Raw genomic sequence first — 22,326 nt, 5'->3', positions numbered from 1 at the left:
CACTTGCATGAAATAGCAAAGTGAATTTTATCACTAACTGTAACACATGAAAGACAATGCCTCAAGGCATGAAAGGAATAAAACTGCCATGGAAAAATAAACCTTAAATGTTGGAACATTCAAAAGAACGTGAAAAAGAAATCAAATTACTATCACCTGATCTTAGAGGAGTGAATTTTGACATTTATTAAGAAATAATCATTTACGGGTAGATTGAAATTGAACACATCACAAAATTGTTGGAAAGACAAACAAAATATAGTGATTATTCCCATAAATAACTCTTGAAACACTATCAATCTTTAAGCTTTTTATGCTAACCTTATAATAAGGAGGCTTGTAGCTTTAATGTGGGACTCACGTTGAAAGGGAGCAAGTTTAAAATCAAATTCAAATTAATTATTTGTCACTGCTAAAATTGAGTTTTTCCAATTCTCAGCTGAGCAGTTTAATAGCCTTGTGGTAAAGAAAAAAAAAACACAAGTACACATACATGTATACACATACACAGAAACCTATCCCGTCCCACAAAGCACACCTCTTATTGGTAGACATGGAGGAGCTTCCATGGTGCCTCTGAAGAAGTCTGCTACCCAGACGGTCCCGTCCTCCCAGATGAAGGACAGCTTGGAGGCAGGAAGGCATAGAAAAGGAGATTTCAAATTAAAACAATTACAGGAAAAGTTATTTGTCTAGCTATCTAGTTTAAATTAATACGTGTTTTTCGGTTACTTGGCTTGAAAAATTCAATTCAAAATCTCATTTAGAAAAATGAAAACAGAAGTCTTTTAAAAAGCTATGCAGCTTTCACCACCTCCTCCCTCACGTCACAAATATTATGCCAATGAAGAGGCAAAAGCAGTCAAACTGTTCATGACCCATGACCAGAGGGGCTTTCCAACTGCTTTTCAAAAAAAAAATTGCAGTAACTGGCCAAGTCTACTTCAGTGTTTCTACTGATTTTAAGTAAACAAGCTCAGATAGCACAAATTTCATTTGGCAAGCAAAATTTTTATCTTCTGGTCTCATTTCCATACTTCCAAGAGGTATTCTCAATTCATCAAGACAGAAAATTAAGCGTAGCATATTCTGGATTAGACAGAAATTGCCAAATTTAAGCCCAAAGTATTTATGTAGTACATAAGCTCACGATTGCATAAAAAGGTATAAATGGAATCATTGCCCTTTTATTCCCTTCCACGTGACCAGGTAGCAGTGTAGCTCAAGTGTTAGATATCAAAATGCCAAATTCCGTGGTAGCCAATGAGCAGTCATGAAAGGGCATAAAGGGCCCCATTTTACTTATTTTTACAATTAAACAGTGGGACTCCAACTACTATATCAGAGAGCAGCATAAAAGTCTAATGCAAGGTTGAATAGTTGAAAAGAAGAATGATCACCTGCAAGGCCACGTGATATTCTGAGAGTGAGGTTTGGACCTTTCCAGAGAGGTCACTTTGCAAACTCCATGTACTGCCAATTAGAGAGTAGACTGTTGACCTCCCCAGAGAACAGGACACATGGATTCCTTTGTGCATTATCAATTCAAAATCCATCCTGATCGTCTCCTAGAGATCACTCCACTGACAAGACAGGAAATGAACTGTACATAAGGGACATAAAAAGATCTCCAGCAGCAACAATAATAAAAGCTTCTGAAGAGGATAAACAGAGGAAAGGTTTTCTTTACCAAGGCCTTTGATCTCAACAGTTTCTGCATTTTACTTATTGCTAGTTAAGTTCCCTGTAAGATGCTGAATTGTGACTTGAAGAACTTGCTTCAAAATCATCAATCTTCCAATATGGAAACCACACATCAGCAACAAGCACATGCCCTAACACTACCTGTGCTTAAAAAAAATACATCTGTGAATTCTATTAGAACATAACAGAAAATAATCAATATCCAGCAATCTTACAGATCTCAGATCTGTATCGCAGATGAAACAATTAACTGGCAATTTCTCAGAAATCCAATATTCTCTATATACTTTTGACAATTTGAAATCAAGGCAGAAGTTCTTTCAAATCATTTTTTATTCACTTGGTCATGGGTGTCACATATTGTATATTTTCTAATAAGTCAGACTATAAGAATTCAATGCCCCATTCATTCTAAGTTAACTCATCTCAGCCTGGGTAACAACGAACCACTGGCTACAGACTCCATGTCATAGGGAGCAAGAAAATGTAAAAAGAAATATCAGGCAGGTTATCTCCTCTTCCTATGTGGTAACTCCTGCTTGCGAATGCAGGCATCTAAAGGTTTACCTGGTGGTAACATCTATATTCTGTTCACTACCCAGATTTCCCCAATAATCACTTAAACAGGTACTGAAGAGTTCCTGATTCCAGTATAATCATGAACTACAGAAATAACTGTCAGCGTTTTCAGTGAAGAAAGGAAACAGTCAGAACTGCAAGAGCACAAGTTTAAAAAATTATAATTCTAATTTTTTTTTCAAATCAAACTTTAAAATACTGTATTTATGTATGAGCATTGTATGTTATAGGTATCAATAATAGCATCACACTGAGTCAAACAATTAATGACTGGAATACTCTGGATGTATGATTTTTGAAATATGATCTTAAAATTGTTCAGCATGGACATTTTTTACTAAAATTCTGCATTTGGAAGATTGAATACTGTTAACCATCTAACATGGATCCCAAAACAACAAAACTTAAAGTAAAACCAAAGTAACTATCAGAGATGCCCCCAATTCTGGTAAAAAGCACCTAAAATTCTAATAGGTACTCCACTGAGCATTTGTTTCACAATTTCTTATTTACCTCCTGTATTCATACACAGACATTGTTTATGAGTATTTGCTCTGAGGATTATCCAAATTGTTTTATTTACCCAAGAGTACTCCCTTATCTTAATTTGGCATAACCTCGCAAATAGACCAACTTTCTGTTAAATGTACTGTGATCCTTCCATGATGATAAAATCTTCAAAATCTCAATTATAATGCAATTCATTCTTTATTTACAATTTAAGAAACAATCACACCCAATGTTTACATTTTCATGAATAAGGTTTTGATTTTCATTCAAGGATCAATAAATGTATTCAGCAAAGTTAGGTGAGAGTTTCTCCACTCAGAAAATACTACCATGAATTGGATTTTGACCCGAGGACTCCTGACCAAAGTCCTGATTTCTATTCCTCAATCTGTTTTAAGCCTTACCGTCAGAGCTGGGCCGTTCTTTGATAGGGGGCTGAACCTCCTCAGTCCCAGTTTCAGCACCCTCTGGTTGGATTATTAAATTCTGCTCTGGCGCAGGACTTGGATTGCTGCTGTTCTCCTGCTTCATTGGAGAAGCATCTGCTATGGAACTCTGATTACTGTTCTCATCTAATTTACAATCAAAAAAATTGAATTAGATAAAATTTTACACATTTGACAAAATGCTGCAGCAATAAAATGGAAAGTGAAAGGTGAAAGCACAGAGAAAGGAACACTTGCAGACAAGCACAACTTTGGATTTTGCTCTTCTTCGCCTTCACAAAGGAACATAGTTTTTCAGAACGCCGTTGGAATGTGAATTCTTCAAGTTCATCAAATATACAATTTTTGAATACACAGACAGGATTTATTCCCAATATCATCTTATATTAATACAGCTACATTTGAACGCATAGGAAGTTTTACATTGAGTTTTGTAGTGCAAGGTCAACATGAAAAATTTTGATGTGCTCCGACATTTATAGTTTCATATTTCCCACTTTGCAGAAAGTCAGCTTTAAAGTCAGTCTTCCAAGGACATAGCATCTCTCCTCTTAAGTTAGTTTTGAATACTGCACAACAATAAGATGCTGAACTGTCACAGTGAGGCAAGTTCATTCAAAGCACTCAAAAGGAAATTATTAAATCATCTAAAAATGAATGAGGAGGAGGAAAAAAGTGGGAGATAGATATCTATTTTCCAAAGAGCTGGTATAGAATTGATGAAGTGAATAGGTTCTTGTAAGAACTCCAAGCTACATGTCCAATTTTGTGTCATAAACCAGGCTCATCAACAGGCTGAACGGAGGTCAAATGATCAATGAAATGAATGTAATGCTGATATTGCTTTTTTTTTTAAAAAAATGCAAGAATTAGGAACTTCACATTTTTCAGTACCATAATTTGCACGGGGGCCTCCCTCAGGAAAACTAGGGTGGTGTCATAATGGACTTAAAATTTTAGCCTATTTCTGTGACAGTAGTAAACATTGCTTGGTATTCCAATTTACAGTTTCTTTGGCCAAGCCAAGCATTTAAGCGAATAGTGCAAACAAATTCATCCCACTATAAATTCATTCATTAAAAGCTCTCCCACAATTGGCAACCTGGTATAAGGCTCCAAGTTAGTATATTTGTAGCAATGATGTAGGTTGTAACGAAATGAATAAGATGATTGTGTCAATTATTTTCTTCCACCACACCTAGGGGTCCTTTGTCATTAAACACTCTTCAATTATATTGTCTGTTTCAAAGTTCAATAATCCTTTACCAATCTTTATCTGTGAGCATATTGTTAACTAAATATTATTAGCACTATATTATTGTGATACAATAGCTATTTTCCCCAATGCCATTAAAAGAAATTATACACGGTAGCAGCAAGTTGAGGAGCAAATAAGGAACCGTGCAATATCATATTCAGAATGCATTTCCAATAGTTGGTTTAAAAAAGATATATGAAACATATCCTGATAAGGTACGAAACTCATTTCAGAATCATTAGCACATGAAACATCTATTTGGTCCAAAATCTCTGAATGAGCATCATCACTGTGGCATTCTTCTGTCATTTCGTCAGAACCCTGTATATTATGATTATTTAAATAAACAATGCCCTCTTTAATGGCTTGACCACAATTCTGAAGTGTTTTCTATACATAAAATACTTTCCAAGTGTGTCTTTTTCTCATCACATTTACTGCTTCTGCAAATCACTTCAAAGCTGTGCCCTTTCATTCTCAATCTTTCATGAATGAGAACATCTAACCGTCTACTTTTTTCATATGTCTAGAAGTTTGCAAACCTCTATCAAATCTCCTCTTAGCCTTCTCTTATCCAAAATAAACAGTCCCAGCTTCTCCAATTTACCTCTATAATTGAGGCTTCTCATCAATAGAATCATTATTGAAAACATCATCTCCAATTTCTTCAATGTGTTCATATCCTTCCTGTTGTATGGCACTCAGAACACCCCAGCGGAGGTCTAACCTAGTGTCTTATACAGGAGAACTGTAACCTCCCACTTATAATTTATGCTCCTAATACCTGGAATACTATATGCTTTATCTACCTGTCCTTCCATCTTTAATGCTTTATCCACACTTAAACCCTGGTCTCCGCACCTCACATCCTTCAATTGTACCCTTTATTTTATAACATCTCTCCATGTTCTAAAATGCATCACTTCACTTTTCCATATTGAACTTCATCTGTTACCAATCTGCCCACTTGACCAACTTGTAGTGTTCTTTTGAAGTTCTACAGTCATCATTATGGTTTACAAAGCTATCAAGTTTTGTATCGTACCTAAACTTTTAAATTAGCCCCTGCACATCAAAATCTGAATCATAATTGTAAATCAAGAGAAACAGGGGTGTAATAAAACAAAGGTTCTGGGGTAGTCCACTACAAATCTTCCTCTAGTTTAAAATTATCCTTTCACCATTACAGTTCAAGCATAGGAATTCCATTCATGGAATCTACCATATTTTTGCTGATTAGCATCCTCTTCCAACAACTGCTTCTCAAAAAAAAACTGAAGGGCATGAAGAACCACGCTCACTAACCAAAAAAGAATTGCTTTAAAAAAAAATTAAATAAAAAGACAGTTATATTTGAGCAAGAAAAGAATGTGCAAAGGAATATGATTCCCAACATAAATTTAAAAATACAGACAGGATGAAAAAAGTTGAATAAAATACTTATAGGTAGTTCTCCTATAACACTATTGTGTTCCAGCAAAACCTCGCTCAATAGAAAATTGCTTGATATAAATAAGGGGATTACAGGAAAAGTGGGGTTCAGGGCAGACCAGCAAAAAAGAAATTGCTCACAATCACTCAAAAATCACCCAAAGGTACAGCACAGCTGGAATGAAGGTTGAAATCATATTTATTAATGAAATTAAAAAAGTACATTTAACAATACATTTAAAAATGTAAGAAAGCTGCTCTCCGTACATATCCTGGTAAGATATGAAACTCATTCCAGAATCTTAGCTGCACAGAATTTCAAAATAGTTAGCACATGAAGCTTCTATTTGGTCCAAAGTTTCAGAACGTATCTCTCAAAGAAAGCTGCTGTCAGCAGCTGAGATCCATACATGCATAGAACACCACGAAGACCAGCGCTGATATCGTGCATGTACAGAACTGTAGGGAGACTTCAGGCGCAGACATCAGTGAGTGCGCAGAATGACACAAAGATCAGAACTGATGCCTTACATGGCACAGACACCAGCACATATGCAGAACAGTACAGACATTGGTGCATAGAATCACAGATGTACAGCATGGAAACAGACCCTTCGGTCCAATCTGTCCATGTTGACCAGATATCCCAACCCAATCTAGTCCCACCTACCAGCACTCGGCCCACATCCCACCAAACCCTTCCTATTCATATACCCATCCAAATGCCTCTTAAATGTTGCAATTGTACCAGCCGCCACCACTTCCTCTGGCAGCTCTTTCCTTACACGTACCACCCTCTGCGTGAAAAAACTGCCCCTTGGGTCTCCTTTATATCTTTCCCCTCTCACCCTAAACCTATGCCCTCTAGTTCTGGACTCCCCAACCCCAGGGAAAGTACTTTGCCTATTTATCCTATCCATGTCCCTCAATTTTGTAAACCTCTACAAGGTCACCCCTCAGCCTCCGACGCTCCAGGGAAAACAGCCCCAGCCTGTTCAGCTCTCCCTGTAGCTCAGATCCTCCAACCCTGGCAACATCCTTGTAAATCTTTTCTGAACCCTTTCAAGTTTCACAACACCTTTCCGACAGAAAGGAGACCAGAATTGCACGCAATATTCCAACAGTGGCCTAACCAATGTCTTGTACAGCCACAACATGACTTCCCAACTCTTGTACTCCGTATTCTGACCAATAAGGGAAAGTATACCAAATGCTGCCTTCACTATCCTATCTACCTGTGACTCCACTTTCAAGGAGCTATGAACCTGCACTCCAAGGTCTCTTTGTTCAGCAACACTCCCTAGGACCTTACCATTAAGTGTACAAGTCCTGCTAAGATTTGCTTTCCCAAAACGCAGCACCTCGCATTTATCGGAATTAAACTCCTTCTGCCACTTCTCAGCCCATTGGCCCATCTGGTCAAGATCAATCGGAGGTAACCTTCTTCACTGTCCACTACACCTCCAATTCTGGGGTCATCTGCAAACTTACTAACTGTATCTCTTATGCTTGCATCCAAATCATTTATGTAAATGACAAAAAAATAGAGGACCCAGCACTGATCCTTGTGGCACTTCACTGGTCACAGGCCTCCAGTCTGAAAAACAACACTCCACCACCACCCTCTGTCTTCTACCATTGAGCCAGTTCTGTATCCAAATGGCTAGTTCACCCTGTATTCCATGAGATCTAACCTTGCTAATCAATCTCCCATGGGGAACCTTGTCAAACGCCTTACTGAAGTCTATATAGAGCTCAAAAATGTGGTGCTGGAAAAGCGCAGGTCAGGCAGCATCAAAGGAACAGGAAAATCGACATTTTGGGCATAAGCCCTTCTTCAGGAATGAGGAGGGTGTGCCAAGCAGGCTAAGATAAAAGGCGACCTTTTATCTTAGCCTGCTTGGCACACCCTCCTCATTCCTGAAGGGCTTATGCCCGAAACGTCGATTCTCCTGTTCCTTTGATGCTGCCTGACCTGCTGCGCCTTTCCAGCAACACATTTTTAAGCTCTGATCTCCAGCATCTGCAGTCCTCACTTTCTCCTCTGAAGTCCATACAGATCACATCTACTGCTCTGCCCTCATCAATCTTCTTTGTTACTTCTTAAAAAACTCAATCAAGTTTGCGAGACATGCTTTCCCACGCACAAAGCCATGTTGACTATCCCTAATCCGTCCTTGCCTTTCCAAATACATTTACGTCTTGTCCCTCAGGATTCCCTCCAACAACTTGTCTAAGGTCAGGCTCACCGGTCCACAGTCCCTTCTTCAACAGTGGCACCATGTTTGCCAACCTCAAGTCTTCCAGCACCTCACCTGCGACTATCGATGATACAAATATCTCAGCAAGAGGCCCAGCAATCACTTCTCTAGCTTCCCACAGGGTTCTCGGGTACACCTGATCAGGTCCTGGGGTTATCCACTTTTAACCGTTTCAAGACATCCAGCACTTCCTCCTCTGTAATCTGGACATTTTGCAAGATGTCACCATCTATTTCCCTACAGGCTATATCTTCCATATCCTTTTCCACAATAAATTCTAATGCAAAATATTCATTCTCCCCCATTTTCTGCGGCTCCACAAAGGCCACCTTGCTGGTCTTTGAGGGGGCCCTATTCTCTCCCTAGTTACCCTTCTGTCCTTAATATATTTGTAAAAACCCTTTGGATTCTCCTTAATTCTATTTGCCAAAGCTATCTCATGTCCCTGTTTTGTCCTTCTGATTTCCCTCAAGTATACTCCTACTTCCTTTATACTCTAAGAATTCACTCGATCTATCCTGTGTATACTTGACATATGCTTCCTTCTTTTTCTTAACCAAACCTCAATTTCTTTAGTCATCCAGCATTCCCAAACCTACCCGCCTTCCCTTTCACCCTGACAAGAACATACTCTCTCTGGATTCTTGTTATCTCATTTCTGAAGGTTTCCCATTTTCCAGCTGTTCCTTTACCAGTTAGTCATTCATTTACCTGCAAACATCTGCCCCCAATCAGCTTTTGAAAGTCCTTACCTAATACCGCCAAAATTGGCCTTTCTCCAATTTAGAACTCCAACTTTTAGATCTGGTCTATCCTTTTCCATCACTATTTTAAAACTAATAGAATTATGGTTGCTGGCCCCAAAGTGCTCCCCCACTGACACCTCAGTCACTTGCCCTGCCTTATTTCCCAAGAGTAGGTCAAGTTTTGCACCTTCTCTAGCAGGTACATCCGCATACGGAATCAGAAAATTGTCTTGTACACACTTAAATTCCACACTATCTAAACCTTTAACACTATGGCAGTCCCAGTCAAATGTTTGGAGAGTTAAAATCCCCTACCATAACTACCCTATTATTCTTACAGTTAGCAGAGACCTCCTTATAAGTTTGTTTCTCAATTTCCCTCTGACTATTGGGGGGTCTTGTTATACAATCCCAATAAGGTGATCAGGTTCAATTCCTGCCCGAATCAACTCTGTGTGGAGTTTGCACATTCTCCCCATGTCCGCGTGGGTTTCCTCCGGGTGCTCCGGTTTCCTCCCACAATCCAAAAATGTGCAGGCTAGGTGAATTGGCCATGCTAAATTGCCTGTAGTGTTTGGTGAAGCGGTAAATGTAGGAGTATGGGTCTGGGTGGTATACGGGTTGGTGTGGACTTGTTGGGCTGAAGGGCCTATTTCCACACTAAGTAATCTAATCTAATCCCTTTCTTATTTCTCCATTCCACCCAAATAACTTCCCTGGATGTATTTCCGGGAATATCCTCCCTCAGCACAGCTGTAATGCTATCCCTCATCAAAAAGGCCACTCCCCCTCCTCTCTTGCCTCCCTTTCTATCCTTCCTGTAGCATTTATATCCTGGAACATTAAGCTGCCAATCCTACCCATCTCTGAGCCATGTTTCAGTAATTGCTATAATATCCCAGTCCCATATTCCTTACCATGCCCTGAGTTCATCTGCCTTCCCTGTTAAAACCCTTGCATTGAAATAAATGCTGTTTAATTTATTAGTCTTACCTTGTCCCTGACTGTTCGACTCACTTCTGTTCTCAGCTGTACCTGTCTCAGATCGATCTCTTTCCTCACTATCTCCCTGGGTCCAACCCCCCTCCCCCCCCCCCTCCCCCCCACATTACTAGTTTAAATTCTCCCAAGCAGTTCTAGCAAATTTCCCTGCCAGTACATTAGTCCCCTTCCAATTTAGGTGCAATCCATCCTTCTTTTTCAGCTCACTTCTACCCCAAGAGAGATTCCAATGATCCAAAAATGTGAATACTTCTCCCATACACCAGCTCCTCAGCCATGTATTCATCTGCTCTATCCTCCTATTCCTGTCCTCACTAGCTTGTGTGTGCAGACTGACAAATGTTTTGACAAACATCAGCGCACGCACAGAACAAAATGCACGAACCGATCCCTGCTGGAATCGCACTACTCCAAACAGAGGTAAGCATTTTTAAAAATACCATTCCCTAATTTTTCAGTGACATTATAGCCAAATCAGGCTGCCAAAATGCACATTACCCCAGAACTACCTGTACTTGGATCAAAAACAGGAAGCTTTTGATTGTGGCAACAAAATGGGCAAAATCAGAAGGGAAATATAAGAAGCTGTTACATTTAAATATTTCTGTCATGTACATTTACTATACCTTTCCTCAGTACGAAGCTAGAGAATATGGTAGAAGTTTGGATAAAACATAAATTGAGTGGTTCTTGAAAAACTTTAACCAATGGAAAAAACATTTTTCTTCTCATGCTTAATATAATGACAAAAAGCTCTATATGCAAGACTTAATAAACTTTAACAGACAATCTCCATCAACATTGCTGACAGTCATTCAGGGATCTGAAACAGTTGCAACATTTAATTGCCAAGCTAGAACCCAGCACGTACTTGATAATTTGAATTTTAATCTGAACTCTCAAGTTCAGATACTCCTTATGAGCCAAGTTATCTAAATGGGTATATCCACATGCAAGGTCAACTTCTGAGAAATTTCTTCAGCTGAGCCAATCTCGCATAACTTATTTGATCCTGCACAATGCTGCACCTATAACTCAGGTCAGATATTTGTACTGTAATGAAACTATGGCTTTAAGACGTGTATTTAGTCCTGCTTGTTTTTTAGATAAAGAGAGGCATTGAGCTGCAAATGTGTTGCTGGTCAAAGCACAGCAGGCCAGGCAGCATCAGCTGTCTACTAAAAACTCAAAGTAAACAGAGTGAGGCCTTGGGGTTTTGTTTTAAAAAGTTGGAACAATAGAAGCAGCCTTAATAGATAGGGCCAGCTCCCACAGAACCAAAATTTTTAGGTTTTTTTTTACTAGCAGTTGCTGGAGTCTCAGCAGGTTTAGAAGCCACCGTGCATCTCTCCCTGCTACATCCTCTGAGTTTTCTCAATGTTTTTCCTCCCAGGCTCCTAGAATTGCACATGAGACAATCTATTTTATTGATTTTGCCAAGGGCGTGTTTATGGGATGCTACTAAATTGGAACAGTTGATGTTCAGTAGTTAAATAATCTACTGAAAAACCTAATAGAATAATAAAGTTACTCCAACAACTTCTTTCGGTTGTTGCCTTCTAACTATTGTGTATGAATAAAGCGTGTTTTGCTTTAAGTGCAATAGTTTGAACAATCTAATTGTATCCGGAGTGAAATGCTGGGCACTTGCCTTTAAAATAAGGCAGCATAATAGCTATCCTCTTAATGTATTTTGAAGGGGTCTGATCCGGTCCATAACATTACCTTTTACAATAATGCCTCACTCTGCAGTCTCAAAGCCCAAAATACCACAATTAGTAAATTCACTTCTCCAGAGATTAACCTTCCATAAATCTCTCAACCTTAAACAGTGTTCAGTATCAAGTTATGCTTCCCCAGCATCATTTTTCTTGTCAACTGCTTCCCTTTCCCCAAACCACTGAATTTAAAAATTCTCAAACTTTGTTTTAAAAACTCTGAACATCACCCATGTTAAAATTACGTCCTTCCCTGCACCATCTTCTATACCAGAGTCTCAGCCATCTACGAGAAAATGAAGACTGCAGATGCTGGATATCAGAGAACACTTGTCTGATGAAGACTATGCCCAAAACATGAATTTTCCTGCACCTCGGATGCTGCCTGACCTGCTGTGCTTTTCCAGCACCACACTCAGTCATCTATGGCCTACACTCAAAATTCTCCATTTAAATAACTGTATCTTGCTACTTTTGGACTAATGCAACAGAACAGAGGAAAACATGGCCAAGTGAGAGTAGCGGACAGACTAATACATAGCATGAGCGCTGTAAGAGTGACAAGAAACAATAAGCAAGAGAATAATTACGAGTGAAAAAGTTCAGGAACACATGCAAGAGAAATAAAACATATCCATCTCTGCCAAGCAATCACACTGGTTAGCACTGCTGCCTCACAGCACCAGGTATATGGGTTTGCTTCCAGCCTCGGGTAATTGTCTGTGTAGAGTTTGCACATTCTCCCTGTGTCTGCGTGGGATTCCTCTAGGTGGTCCAGTTTCCTCCCATAATCCAAATATGTTCAAGTTAGGTGAATTGGCCATGCTAAATTGTCCATAGCATTCAGGGACATGTAGGTTAAGTGTGTTAGTCAGGGGTAAATGTAGAGTAATAGGGTAGGGGAATGGGTCTGGGTGGGTTACTCCTCACAGTCTCAGTGTGGACTTGTTGGGGCAAAATGGCCTGTTTCCACACTGTAGGGGATTCTATGATTCTAAATGAAAAAGATTTTTGTGACATGCTTAAATTCTTATAGATGATGAGTTCTCTCACTAAATATAATTGTAAATTTTGGGGATTTCAAATTTATTTATCGCACTTTTTTGCCCAGTAAGGTAGAATCTTTATCAGCAGGGACAAGCTGCACTAGATGCCACCCATGAAGTTACAGAAACATACAACATTAAAAAGAGGATGTTTAAATCACTCAAGTTTATGCTGGCTCTCTGAAGGAACAGAACACATTCACATTTTTGTCATACAGTCAGTTCTTCTATAATGCAATGGTTACATTTTTAAGCAACTGTGTTACAGTAAAAAAAAATCACTTTAGAAACAACACTTAAAAAGGTGTTATAACCGTGTTACAGCTAACAAGTTTCAAAATTCACACGCCCCCAATTCATCAATCATGCTGCAGCGAATTCACATTGACGAACAATGCATCATAACAAAACAACGTGCATTCTCATTCTCCAGTACCAATGCTATAATCATATTAAAATTTTTGATACACTGCTACCATTTCAAATAAAAAGTGTTCCAAATGCCAACAACTTCAATAAAAATTAGCTTCAACTCCCCTCTAAATCTTTGGCCAATAATTTTGAATGCATGACCTCAAGTTATTGATGGATTTACCAGAAAGTCTTATATTACTACTTTTTATCCTGTACATAAAACTTTCCTTTTTCAATTTAACCTTCACATTATTTATTTTACGAAGGCAGATGCACAAAAATACTCATTAATCCTGCACCAGGTTTTCTGTTTTTACATGAAGCTTTTCCTTTGGATCTTTAAAAAGCTCAACGTTTTCATAGCAAACCACTTATACTGCACTATTTATAATAAAAAAAGTTTTAGCCAATGTCAAACCGGGAAGCAAACATTTTCTTAAATATAAAGCTAGAAATTTTTTTTAAGTTTTATTTTTAAAAAGAGTAGTGAGCACTATATTATTTAGCTTGAAATTTAAAAAGGGAAGAGATTACTTTAACTATATGATTACCAAACTTTACTTGAGTAATTCAGTTCTATATTTAACACCCCAATGGGTCACAATAGCTAGATAGTACACATTAGCAATAAGACCAGCTGATTAAAATTCTTGTAAAATTCAGCTATTAAGCCATGATTAAAAGATCCACAATCCACCAGAAACACAATATATATACCTTGAATATCCATCATGCCTGGCGAGGAACTGTTTTCTGGAGTTGTCACTTCAGAGCCACATTTATCATCTTTCCCCTTTTTTTTATTCTTGTTCTTCTGTACAAAACAAAATGTTGAGATTTGATCTACAATTCATATAACTTCCGTAAGTTAAATCTGGTTTTAGGGTGTACACTTCTGATCTTAATACTATCAAGATTTTTGTGTAATACATCAACATTTATGATTACAATTCCATCCATAAATATTTATAATGTTAAAAAGCTAAGAAAGATATGGCATTAATTTAATACACAAACTTTACTTGTTTGACATGCTACAACTGGAGGCCTCACTTCACTGAAGATATCATGGAGCACATTATCCAGATAATTCAGTTTTAAAACTTTTATGGATGAAAACATTGTTACATTTATTCAAAAGAGGATCTGGCATTTGCAGGTCTCACCTACAAGCAACCAAACACATGAATAAAGAGAATAGGAAGGAGACCACCACCAATTAAGCTTGCTCTGCCAGTCAATAGTATCAGGGCTGATCAAACTACTGCACATTTGCACTTATGCCCAATAACTTTCACCTCCTTGCTCAACAAAAATGTATCAATATATTGAAGGAAAGTAGTTCCAAAAAGAGACAACTCTCAAAAAAAACTGATCTTATCTCCAGCTTAAATGAACAGTGATCCCAGTTCCAGAAGACAAATCATGTTTTCCACATCTACCCACTTGAGACCAAAATTTATACACTGCCTTTCCTGTCTGTTGACACTAATCCAGTGGCTGGTCTCAAATTCCTCAGAGTAACCACTAACCCAAACAGCCACCACCCTAACTAAAAAAAGTTACTTCTATTTCTCCTACTCTTTGGTAGCTTTTCCTCCACATAACCTTTCATCGTGGCTAATGGCATACTACGCTTGTTGCATTCCCACAAATTGCTCAAAACATATGCTGAATTATTCTTACCTCACTTATGACAGTCATTGATATGTATAGCATGGAAACAGACCCTTCGGTCCAACCCGACCAGATATCTCCCCAACCCAATCTAGTTTCATCCAGCCCATATCCCTCCAAACCTTTCCTATTCATATACCCAAACGCCTTTTAAATGTTGCAATTGTACCAGCCTCCACCACTTCCTCTGGCAGCTCATTCCATACACATACCACCCTCAGCATGAAAAGTTGCCCCTCAGGTCTCTTCTCCTTCAATACTTGAAATCTCAAGTCTAAACAAAATTAAAAATATATTTGACAGTAACGCAATTACCTTGAACTATTATTTTTTAATGTCTTGGTTGAAAGTTTATACTTAGAAGCATCAGCTTCTTCCAAGTGAGTGGAGAGCAGGAACAAGATCAATACAGAATGGCTGGCTCTTAGTCATCCATCATTTCTCCAAACCTGAATGAGCAACTTATCATTACCAAAACTATTCTACTATTAGATCCATACATAGGCTGCAAATTTGAAAACAAACATCCAATACTCCCTGGGCAATTCACTTCAGTAGTAGCTAATTTATGCTCCCCTTACATTTCAATGCACTTGACTGCAGAACAACTTACATCATCAACTTTAGGTTCTGTTACAGGCACCCACTTGTAGATTCTTAGTGATGTATCACCAACAGTTACCCATTTCTTCTCCCTGTGTTTCAGGAAAGGAACAGATTTAAAACTCAAATAAGAGTACTTCAGTGTTTTTATATTTTCATGCTCATGTAAAAGTGATTACAATTTACCATTTTTGCTATTAATTAAAATCTAAGATGGCATTGTGGAGATATCGTATACAAGTGCTGACAAAGAACATGAAATGGAGTTCAAGGAAATTCAGAAGATGACAAACATACAAAGTCCTTTGGAGAAGTTAATAAACCAAGATCCCAATTTCCTGTCAGGTGGAAGTAAAAGTTAAAAATAACTCTACGAAAACAGCATCAGGGAGCTTCTAATGCCCAGTTCAACAATTTTCAACATGATCAAATCTGTTTCTAGTAATGTCAGTTATCTAAGTGCTGTATGTGGAACTATGCTGTCTACAATGTGGCTTTCACATCTCTCCAGCAACAAAGTGTATTAACTCTGAAGTGCTCAGAGATGTGCAAGGTCCTTTATAAAAATAGTTTTTGTTCCTTTGCTCCTATTAAGGATATGCATTAAAATATCATACGCTTCTCACTTATTGATTTGCAATCACTGCCTTGCCTGCAATTGGGAAAAATCAAACTTGGCTCACTCAGAGGAATGCATTTAACAGCATATTTAGATCGCTATGCAGATTCATTGATAAAATGCCCATTAGCGCTTTTTACTAGATTATTGAAAACATATAGACACACAAGTATATTTACCTAAATTGAATGATGAAATATAAGGAACCTTACCAAAAAAAAGATGTTTCAGAGGCAAGTTACTTATGGACAGAAGGATTGGAGGGGGGAAAACTAAAAATAAAAGAGGACCCAGACACTTATGTACCTATAGTATTCATAAATATCACATGATCATGTGTTCAACTTCCACATCTCCACTAATAGCACTTAGCTCCAACTCTCTATCAACTGCTCAACAGTCACTGTTTGTCATCCAGTTTTAAATAAACCACATTTTCTCCAGATTCTATCAAAAAATGTTTTTATTACCCGTTACTTTCAGAACACCTCTCAGGTTGAAAGTATGCAATCTTTGCATCGATTCAAACCTGAGCAGAGCACTGACTCCACATTGTCTTCATCCTCCATAGCAGCAATCATCTTTTACTGAAATTGTGTGCCTTTATCACAACCAGATTGTGAGATTCCAAAGTTAAATCATATGGGATTCAGGGTGCCAATTGGGATGCAAAACTGGCTTTACAGGACAGTGATGGAGACCTGTTTTTTTTTGTGGACTGGAGGCCTGTGACCAGCAGTGCTCCACAGGGATTAGTACTGGGTCCACTTTTGTCTGTCATTCATATAATGAATTTGGATAAGAATAGAGAAGGCACTGTTAGTAAATTTGCAGATTACACCAAAATTGGTGGTATACTGAGCAGTGAAATACAAAGAGATCTTGATCAATTTGGTCAATGAGCTAAGGAATGCAGATGGAGCTTAATTTGGACAAATGTGGAGTATTACATTTTGGTAAACTAAACAAGGGCATGTAGAGATTGGAATGAGGTTAACCTAGTAGATCTTGAGTAAGAGCTGCCGGATTGGGGCTGTTGGCCTGGGCTAATAAGGGAATCCTGGCTGACAGATATAAACAGAGGTCTCAGGGATTGTCCTCATTCCAAAGATCTCCCAAGAATAGCCAAGGTCTTTTCCTAAAAGGAGAGAGTGCTCAAAACTAGGGGCATTTTTTTTTTAAGGTGAGAGGTCAAACATTTAAAAAGGGAGATGAAGGCAACTTGTTTATTAAAAAAAAAGTGTTAGTATGAGATTGGATTAGATTACCTACAGTGTGGAAACAGGCCCTTCAGCCCAACAAGTCCACACCGACCCTCTGAAGAGTAACCCACCCAGGCCCATGGCCCTCTGACTAGTGCAGCTAACACTCTGGGCAATTTAGCATGGCCAATTCATCTGACCTGCATTACTTTGGGCTGTGGGAGGAAACCCACGCAGACACAAGGAGAATGCGCAAACTCCACACAGACAGACAGTCACCCAAAGCTGGAATCATACATGGGACCCTGGTGCTGTGAGGCATAGTGCTAATCACTGAGCCACCCTGCTGCCCTAATATGTGGAATGAACTGCCACAAGTGGTGGATGGAGGTACAATTACAATGTTAAAACACAATTGGATATGTACATGTATAGGAAATGTTTGGAGGGATATGAGCCAAATGCAGGCAGGTGGGACTAGTATAGTTTGGGAACATGGTCGGAATGGATTAGTTGGACCGAAGGGCTGGTTTCCATGCTACATGATACTAATGCTCTCTTTACTAATGACCCAGTCATCACCATGCATAAATTTAAGGTCAAACTACAAATAAGCTAGACCCAAGTCACCCATACCAATCTTAGCCTTAGTAACCTATATTTGTCCAATTCCAAAATGGCAGCTGAGACACAGGGACGACAAACATCCAAAACTGGCCGGTGTAGATCAACAGATGGCACAGTTGCAAACTGTTGGTATTAAAAAACTGCACACAGAAACAGTGGGGCAAAAGAACATACTGAATGGGTGCGTTGAGGAAGAAACATGAAAATACAGTAAAAGTGCAGAAAATCAAAGAATTGGAAAAAAATCTACATGGTGCAGAAATAGAAGGAAAGCCAGACTTTCAGTTTGAAGAGGAACTGTTATTAAACACATTGGCTAATGCTGGCAACACCAACTGATACTAGGTTATCCTGGGTGAGAATGGAGACAGACACCAGGCAACAGTTTATTGTTACCTGAAAGCTGGTATCAGAAGCTGCAGACACACAGCACTGGAACATTTAAAACTGTACTAACAGGACATACACAAGCATTGTATTAATATGAATGCTGAGTTGAGTTATATGGTCAGTCTGAAGATTTGCTCTTACACTTAACCAAAATGAAATGTTCCAACTTTATTCAGAAGAACATGGAGAAAAACAAACAATTGAGCTGAAGTAAATTGCTTGTCAGATTCTGAGATTGATCTCTCTCAAATTCTAAAGAAACATGCCACTGTTTTCAATGGGGATCTGGGATGCATGGAAAATCTCTCAGTCACACTGATTATTAAGCAGGAGATATTAAATTTAAATACTACAAAGCTAATCAGCGCTTTATTCAAATCAGACTAAAAGTCAAGAGACAGAATTAGTGAGGTTTGTCAAGATAGGAATCTTTGAGTGAGGGTCTAGGCCGCACTAATCAGTGATGAAAAAAAATGGATCAGTATGCATCTGCTGAATTTTCAGGTGACTATTAATCTATGTGATGAGCAATGCTCTTTGACGTTTTTGCTGGATAAGGTGGAGGTCAGCTTTTCAGTAAAATTGACGTTAGGATCTACACTCATCTGGAAATAGGCTTGAATGTGTCACAAAATACTTGCTAATTGTAACACAAAAGGACTATTCATATACAAGACACCTCCATTTGGAATCATGTCTGCACCTGTCTTTCCAACTTGCCACTGACCAACTTTTAAGCGGATTCAAAGGAGTCTAGTATTAGCTAAAAGATATTGGAGGTCATGGAGAAATGAGGAGCATTTCCACAATTTAGAGTTACTCTGCAGAGGCGTGAAGATTATGGCCAGAGAGGGAAGAGAGATAAATGATTTTTAAAACTCTTCGAATATTTAGGTCATGCCACTGATACCAAGGGCTACAATAATCACCTTCAAAAGTAAAAGCCATACCTGAGGCATCAGCACCTAAAAGAATTATCAAGCCGTTGCACAATTTTTTATTCTGAAAAGAATTTTTAAAAAGTGAGAAGATCAACATGAAAGAAAATTTACACAAGTCAAAGGAGGATTGGGTCAGAGGTCCTGACCCATTTTGACCTAGCTACTGTTGAAGCAAACATCAAGCATCACCACATGAAGTAGGAGGTATCATTTCTCACATTTTACCCAGTACTGAAGAGTAACCAATAGTCTTGGCATCAAAATCATTAAAGTAGAAATGAACCCTGCACAGATAGAGAAAGAAACACTCAATCATTTTTTGGCATTACACTATTTAACCAATACATGTACATGGCAGGAATTTACGATACTAACAGAGCACCAATCTCAATTTTTAAGTCTCCTGCAGGGATACCTTCTCTTTTAGTAAACCATATGCAGAAATGGACGTTGTTACTATCAACTCATACTTATGCAATTAAGTATCAGCAATCCAACTTACATGGGAATGCTGACGGACTCTCTAGATAACTTTTGCCAAATAAGGATTGTTTCTGGTCAACTTATGTAGACATTTTCCACTTTGAAGCAGCAGACAACACTCAGTTACAGCACATCAAGCAGCACACTAGAAATGATCCGCTACTATCAAAAGTGATGGATGTTGTACTTTTGTGTCAAGATCACAGAAAGAACACCAGAACTGAAGTAGTGTGTCACATGGAAGCTAGCAATAACTGTACAAGCAGGATGTCTTCTATGGAGAATGAGGGTCTTCATAACACCACATCAAAGGAACCCTTCGTTAATCAACTACATGACAGGCACTGTGGCATTGCCAGAATGAACAAGATAGCCATATGCTATTTTTTGTGGCCAGGGCTCAACTCTGAAATTGAGAAGACGTACTTGCACAAGTTTCACAACCTACCTCCATTAGCACTATTGCACCTAAAACACAAGAGGTTAAAGCAAATAAGAAAAATAAACTGACACCCAAGCTGCAATGACAGCCACATACCCCAGAACATCTTTCTTACTGACTATTGCATATACGATTGCAAATATTGTAAATGGTTTAATTGCAGGAACCTCGAGTAGAGAGAGGGACGTTGCGTATTTGCTAAATATGGCATACTGTCACTTTAAAACTCCAATCATTGTCACCAGTCATTCTGGAGACAAAAGGTTGCAGAGTCAGAGGCTGTTGTCGATATTGGCATCAATGTCTTTGGCAGAATGAGGTCCTGAAAGCAGAGTTTAGGGTGCGAGGTGAGAAACTGAAAAGGAGGACTTGCCTGCAGAACAATTCTTTACAAAGCTTCTGCTGTTAAACATTTTGGCCTCCAGGTCTTTCTTGAAACATAAGTAAATATTATTGATGTCGAGCTAACAGGTCTGTAGTTTTCCCATATTCTCCTCTCCCCTCTCAAACAATGGAGTTAAGATTTTCAGACTTCCAATCTGCAGGCACCATTGCAAAATTGATAGAATTTCTTTAGATTTTCATCAATATATCCACTATATGTTTGTGGCCATCTCTTTCAGCACTAAAGGTTAAGGTCATCAGGTCCAAAATTTCCCTAAATTTTATTGGAGAAATTAAAAGGGACCAAAAACAATTTTACAAGTATTACTTGCTTTCAATTCCACATACTCATTAAACTTTTGAATCTTAATTATTTCAGAAGATTTGTGTCTTTCTCTAGGGAAACAGCTTTTTTGCTTCATTGCCATTTCTCCATTTTCTATGAAAACAAAACATTGCCCTGCCTACAATGGACTCTTATTTGCTCTTTGCTAGTCTCTTTGGAATACCAATAGAAGCTTTAAAGCTATGGAAGCTGTTTTTCTATTTCTTGTCACTTTACATTAACATTACATTCTCTCAATTGCTTAGTCCTCCTTTGCTCATTTTCAGGCTACAAATATTTTTGGCATCTTGATAAGCCTCCTTATGTAATGGAACATATCTTTAACTTTCTATGTTAGCCACGGCTGTCGTGCTTTCCTTTTGGATCTTTTTCTCTTAAATGATTTTTTGTTTTGAAAACCAAACATCAATTCTTTAAATATTAGCCATGATTTGAAGATGCTGGAGTTGGACTGGGGTCTGCAAAGTTAAAACATCACATCACCAGGTTATAGTCCAACAGGTTTAATTGGAAGCACTAGCTTTCGGAGCACCGCTCCTTCAGGTGGTTGTGGAGTGTAACCTGTTGCTGTGTGGTTTTTAAACTTAAAAATATTATCAACTGTCTATCAACCAAACATTTTAATGTCTTTGTCTAAACCACCACCACAACATTTCCCAAACCTATGACCACTACCATCTAGAAGAACAAGGGCAATAGATACCCTGGAGCACTAGGCTCCCCTCCAAGCCACTCAAAATCCTCATTCGCTAATAAATTAGTTTCATCAGTGTCGCTGGAGAATCCTGAAACTCCCCAACAACGTTGTGGGTCACCTACACCAAATGGACGGCAATGGTTCCAGAAGGGAGCTCATATTCTCATAAGCAACTAGACAGATAGCAACAAAGACTGGTCCAGCTAGCCACTCTTACATTCTATGAATGAATAGCCCCTCTCTATCTCAAATACACTGATGTTTCTTGTCCCTAACTGTCAGCGCTATACAACAAACTTTCCCTTTCTGTTTGTCCCTCCAAAATGCCAAAACATCCTTTAATATTCACCCATGCCTCCATAATGGCAACTAAATTATATCAAGTTACTTCTTAGTAGTGTCATCAATTTCACCTGTCTTATTGCAAATGGCAAAAGCACTCAGAATTCTTACAAGTTTCCCTTTTTAATACTATTCTGTAATTTGACCCTTGTTGATTCTAAAATGTGTTTCTGCTGCTTTCCACTTATTTACATCTTTTCTGCTTCCTATAACCAGTTTGGGTTTATTTCAAATTTCTTCTTATTTACAATGTCCTGACAAGCCAGTTTAAACCATTCCCAACAGTATACACAAATCATACTATAAAAACATTAGTTTGAGTCATGCCAAAGTATAACCCACTTTTCCTCGTACAGGCCACACTTGTCCCTGAACCAACCCCAGTGCCCTATTAATTGAGATATTAAAGGATTACTTTGCTCTGTTGACCTGCAGGAAACTGGATGTCCCAAGGCTAG

General features: G+C 38.5%; 1 protein-coding gene across 2 annotated transcripts in view; it reads right to left on the bottom strand.

The window, feature by feature from the left end:
• The window catches only part of bcl7a (BAF chromatin remodeling complex subunit BCL7A), a 46,601-nt gene that overhangs the window by 4,844 nt on the left and 19,431 nt on the right, over positions 1-22,326 (bottom strand). For both annotated transcript variants that reach the window (XM_060843639.1, XM_060843640.1), the window contains exons 2-4: positions 15,406-15,487; positions 13,833-13,929; positions 3,198-3,365 (exon numbers count right to left, since the gene is read on the bottom strand). In XM_060843639.1, coding sequence (XP_060699622.1) covers positions 3,198-3,365; positions 13,833-13,929; positions 15,406-15,487 — 347 coding nt within the window. The remainder of the gene's footprint in view (positions 1-3,197; positions 3,366-13,832; positions 13,930-15,405; positions 15,488-22,326) is intronic.

The sequence above is a fragment of the Hemiscyllium ocellatum genome, chromosome 24 (genome assembly GCF_020745735.1).
Source record: "Hemiscyllium ocellatum isolate sHemOce1 chromosome 24, sHemOce1.pat.X.cur, whole genome shotgun sequence".
Taxonomy (NCBI): Eukaryota; Metazoa; Chordata; class Chondrichthyes; order Orectolobiformes; family Hemiscylliidae; genus Hemiscyllium; species Hemiscyllium ocellatum.
This window is presented reverse-complemented; position numbering and strand designations above follow the sequence as displayed.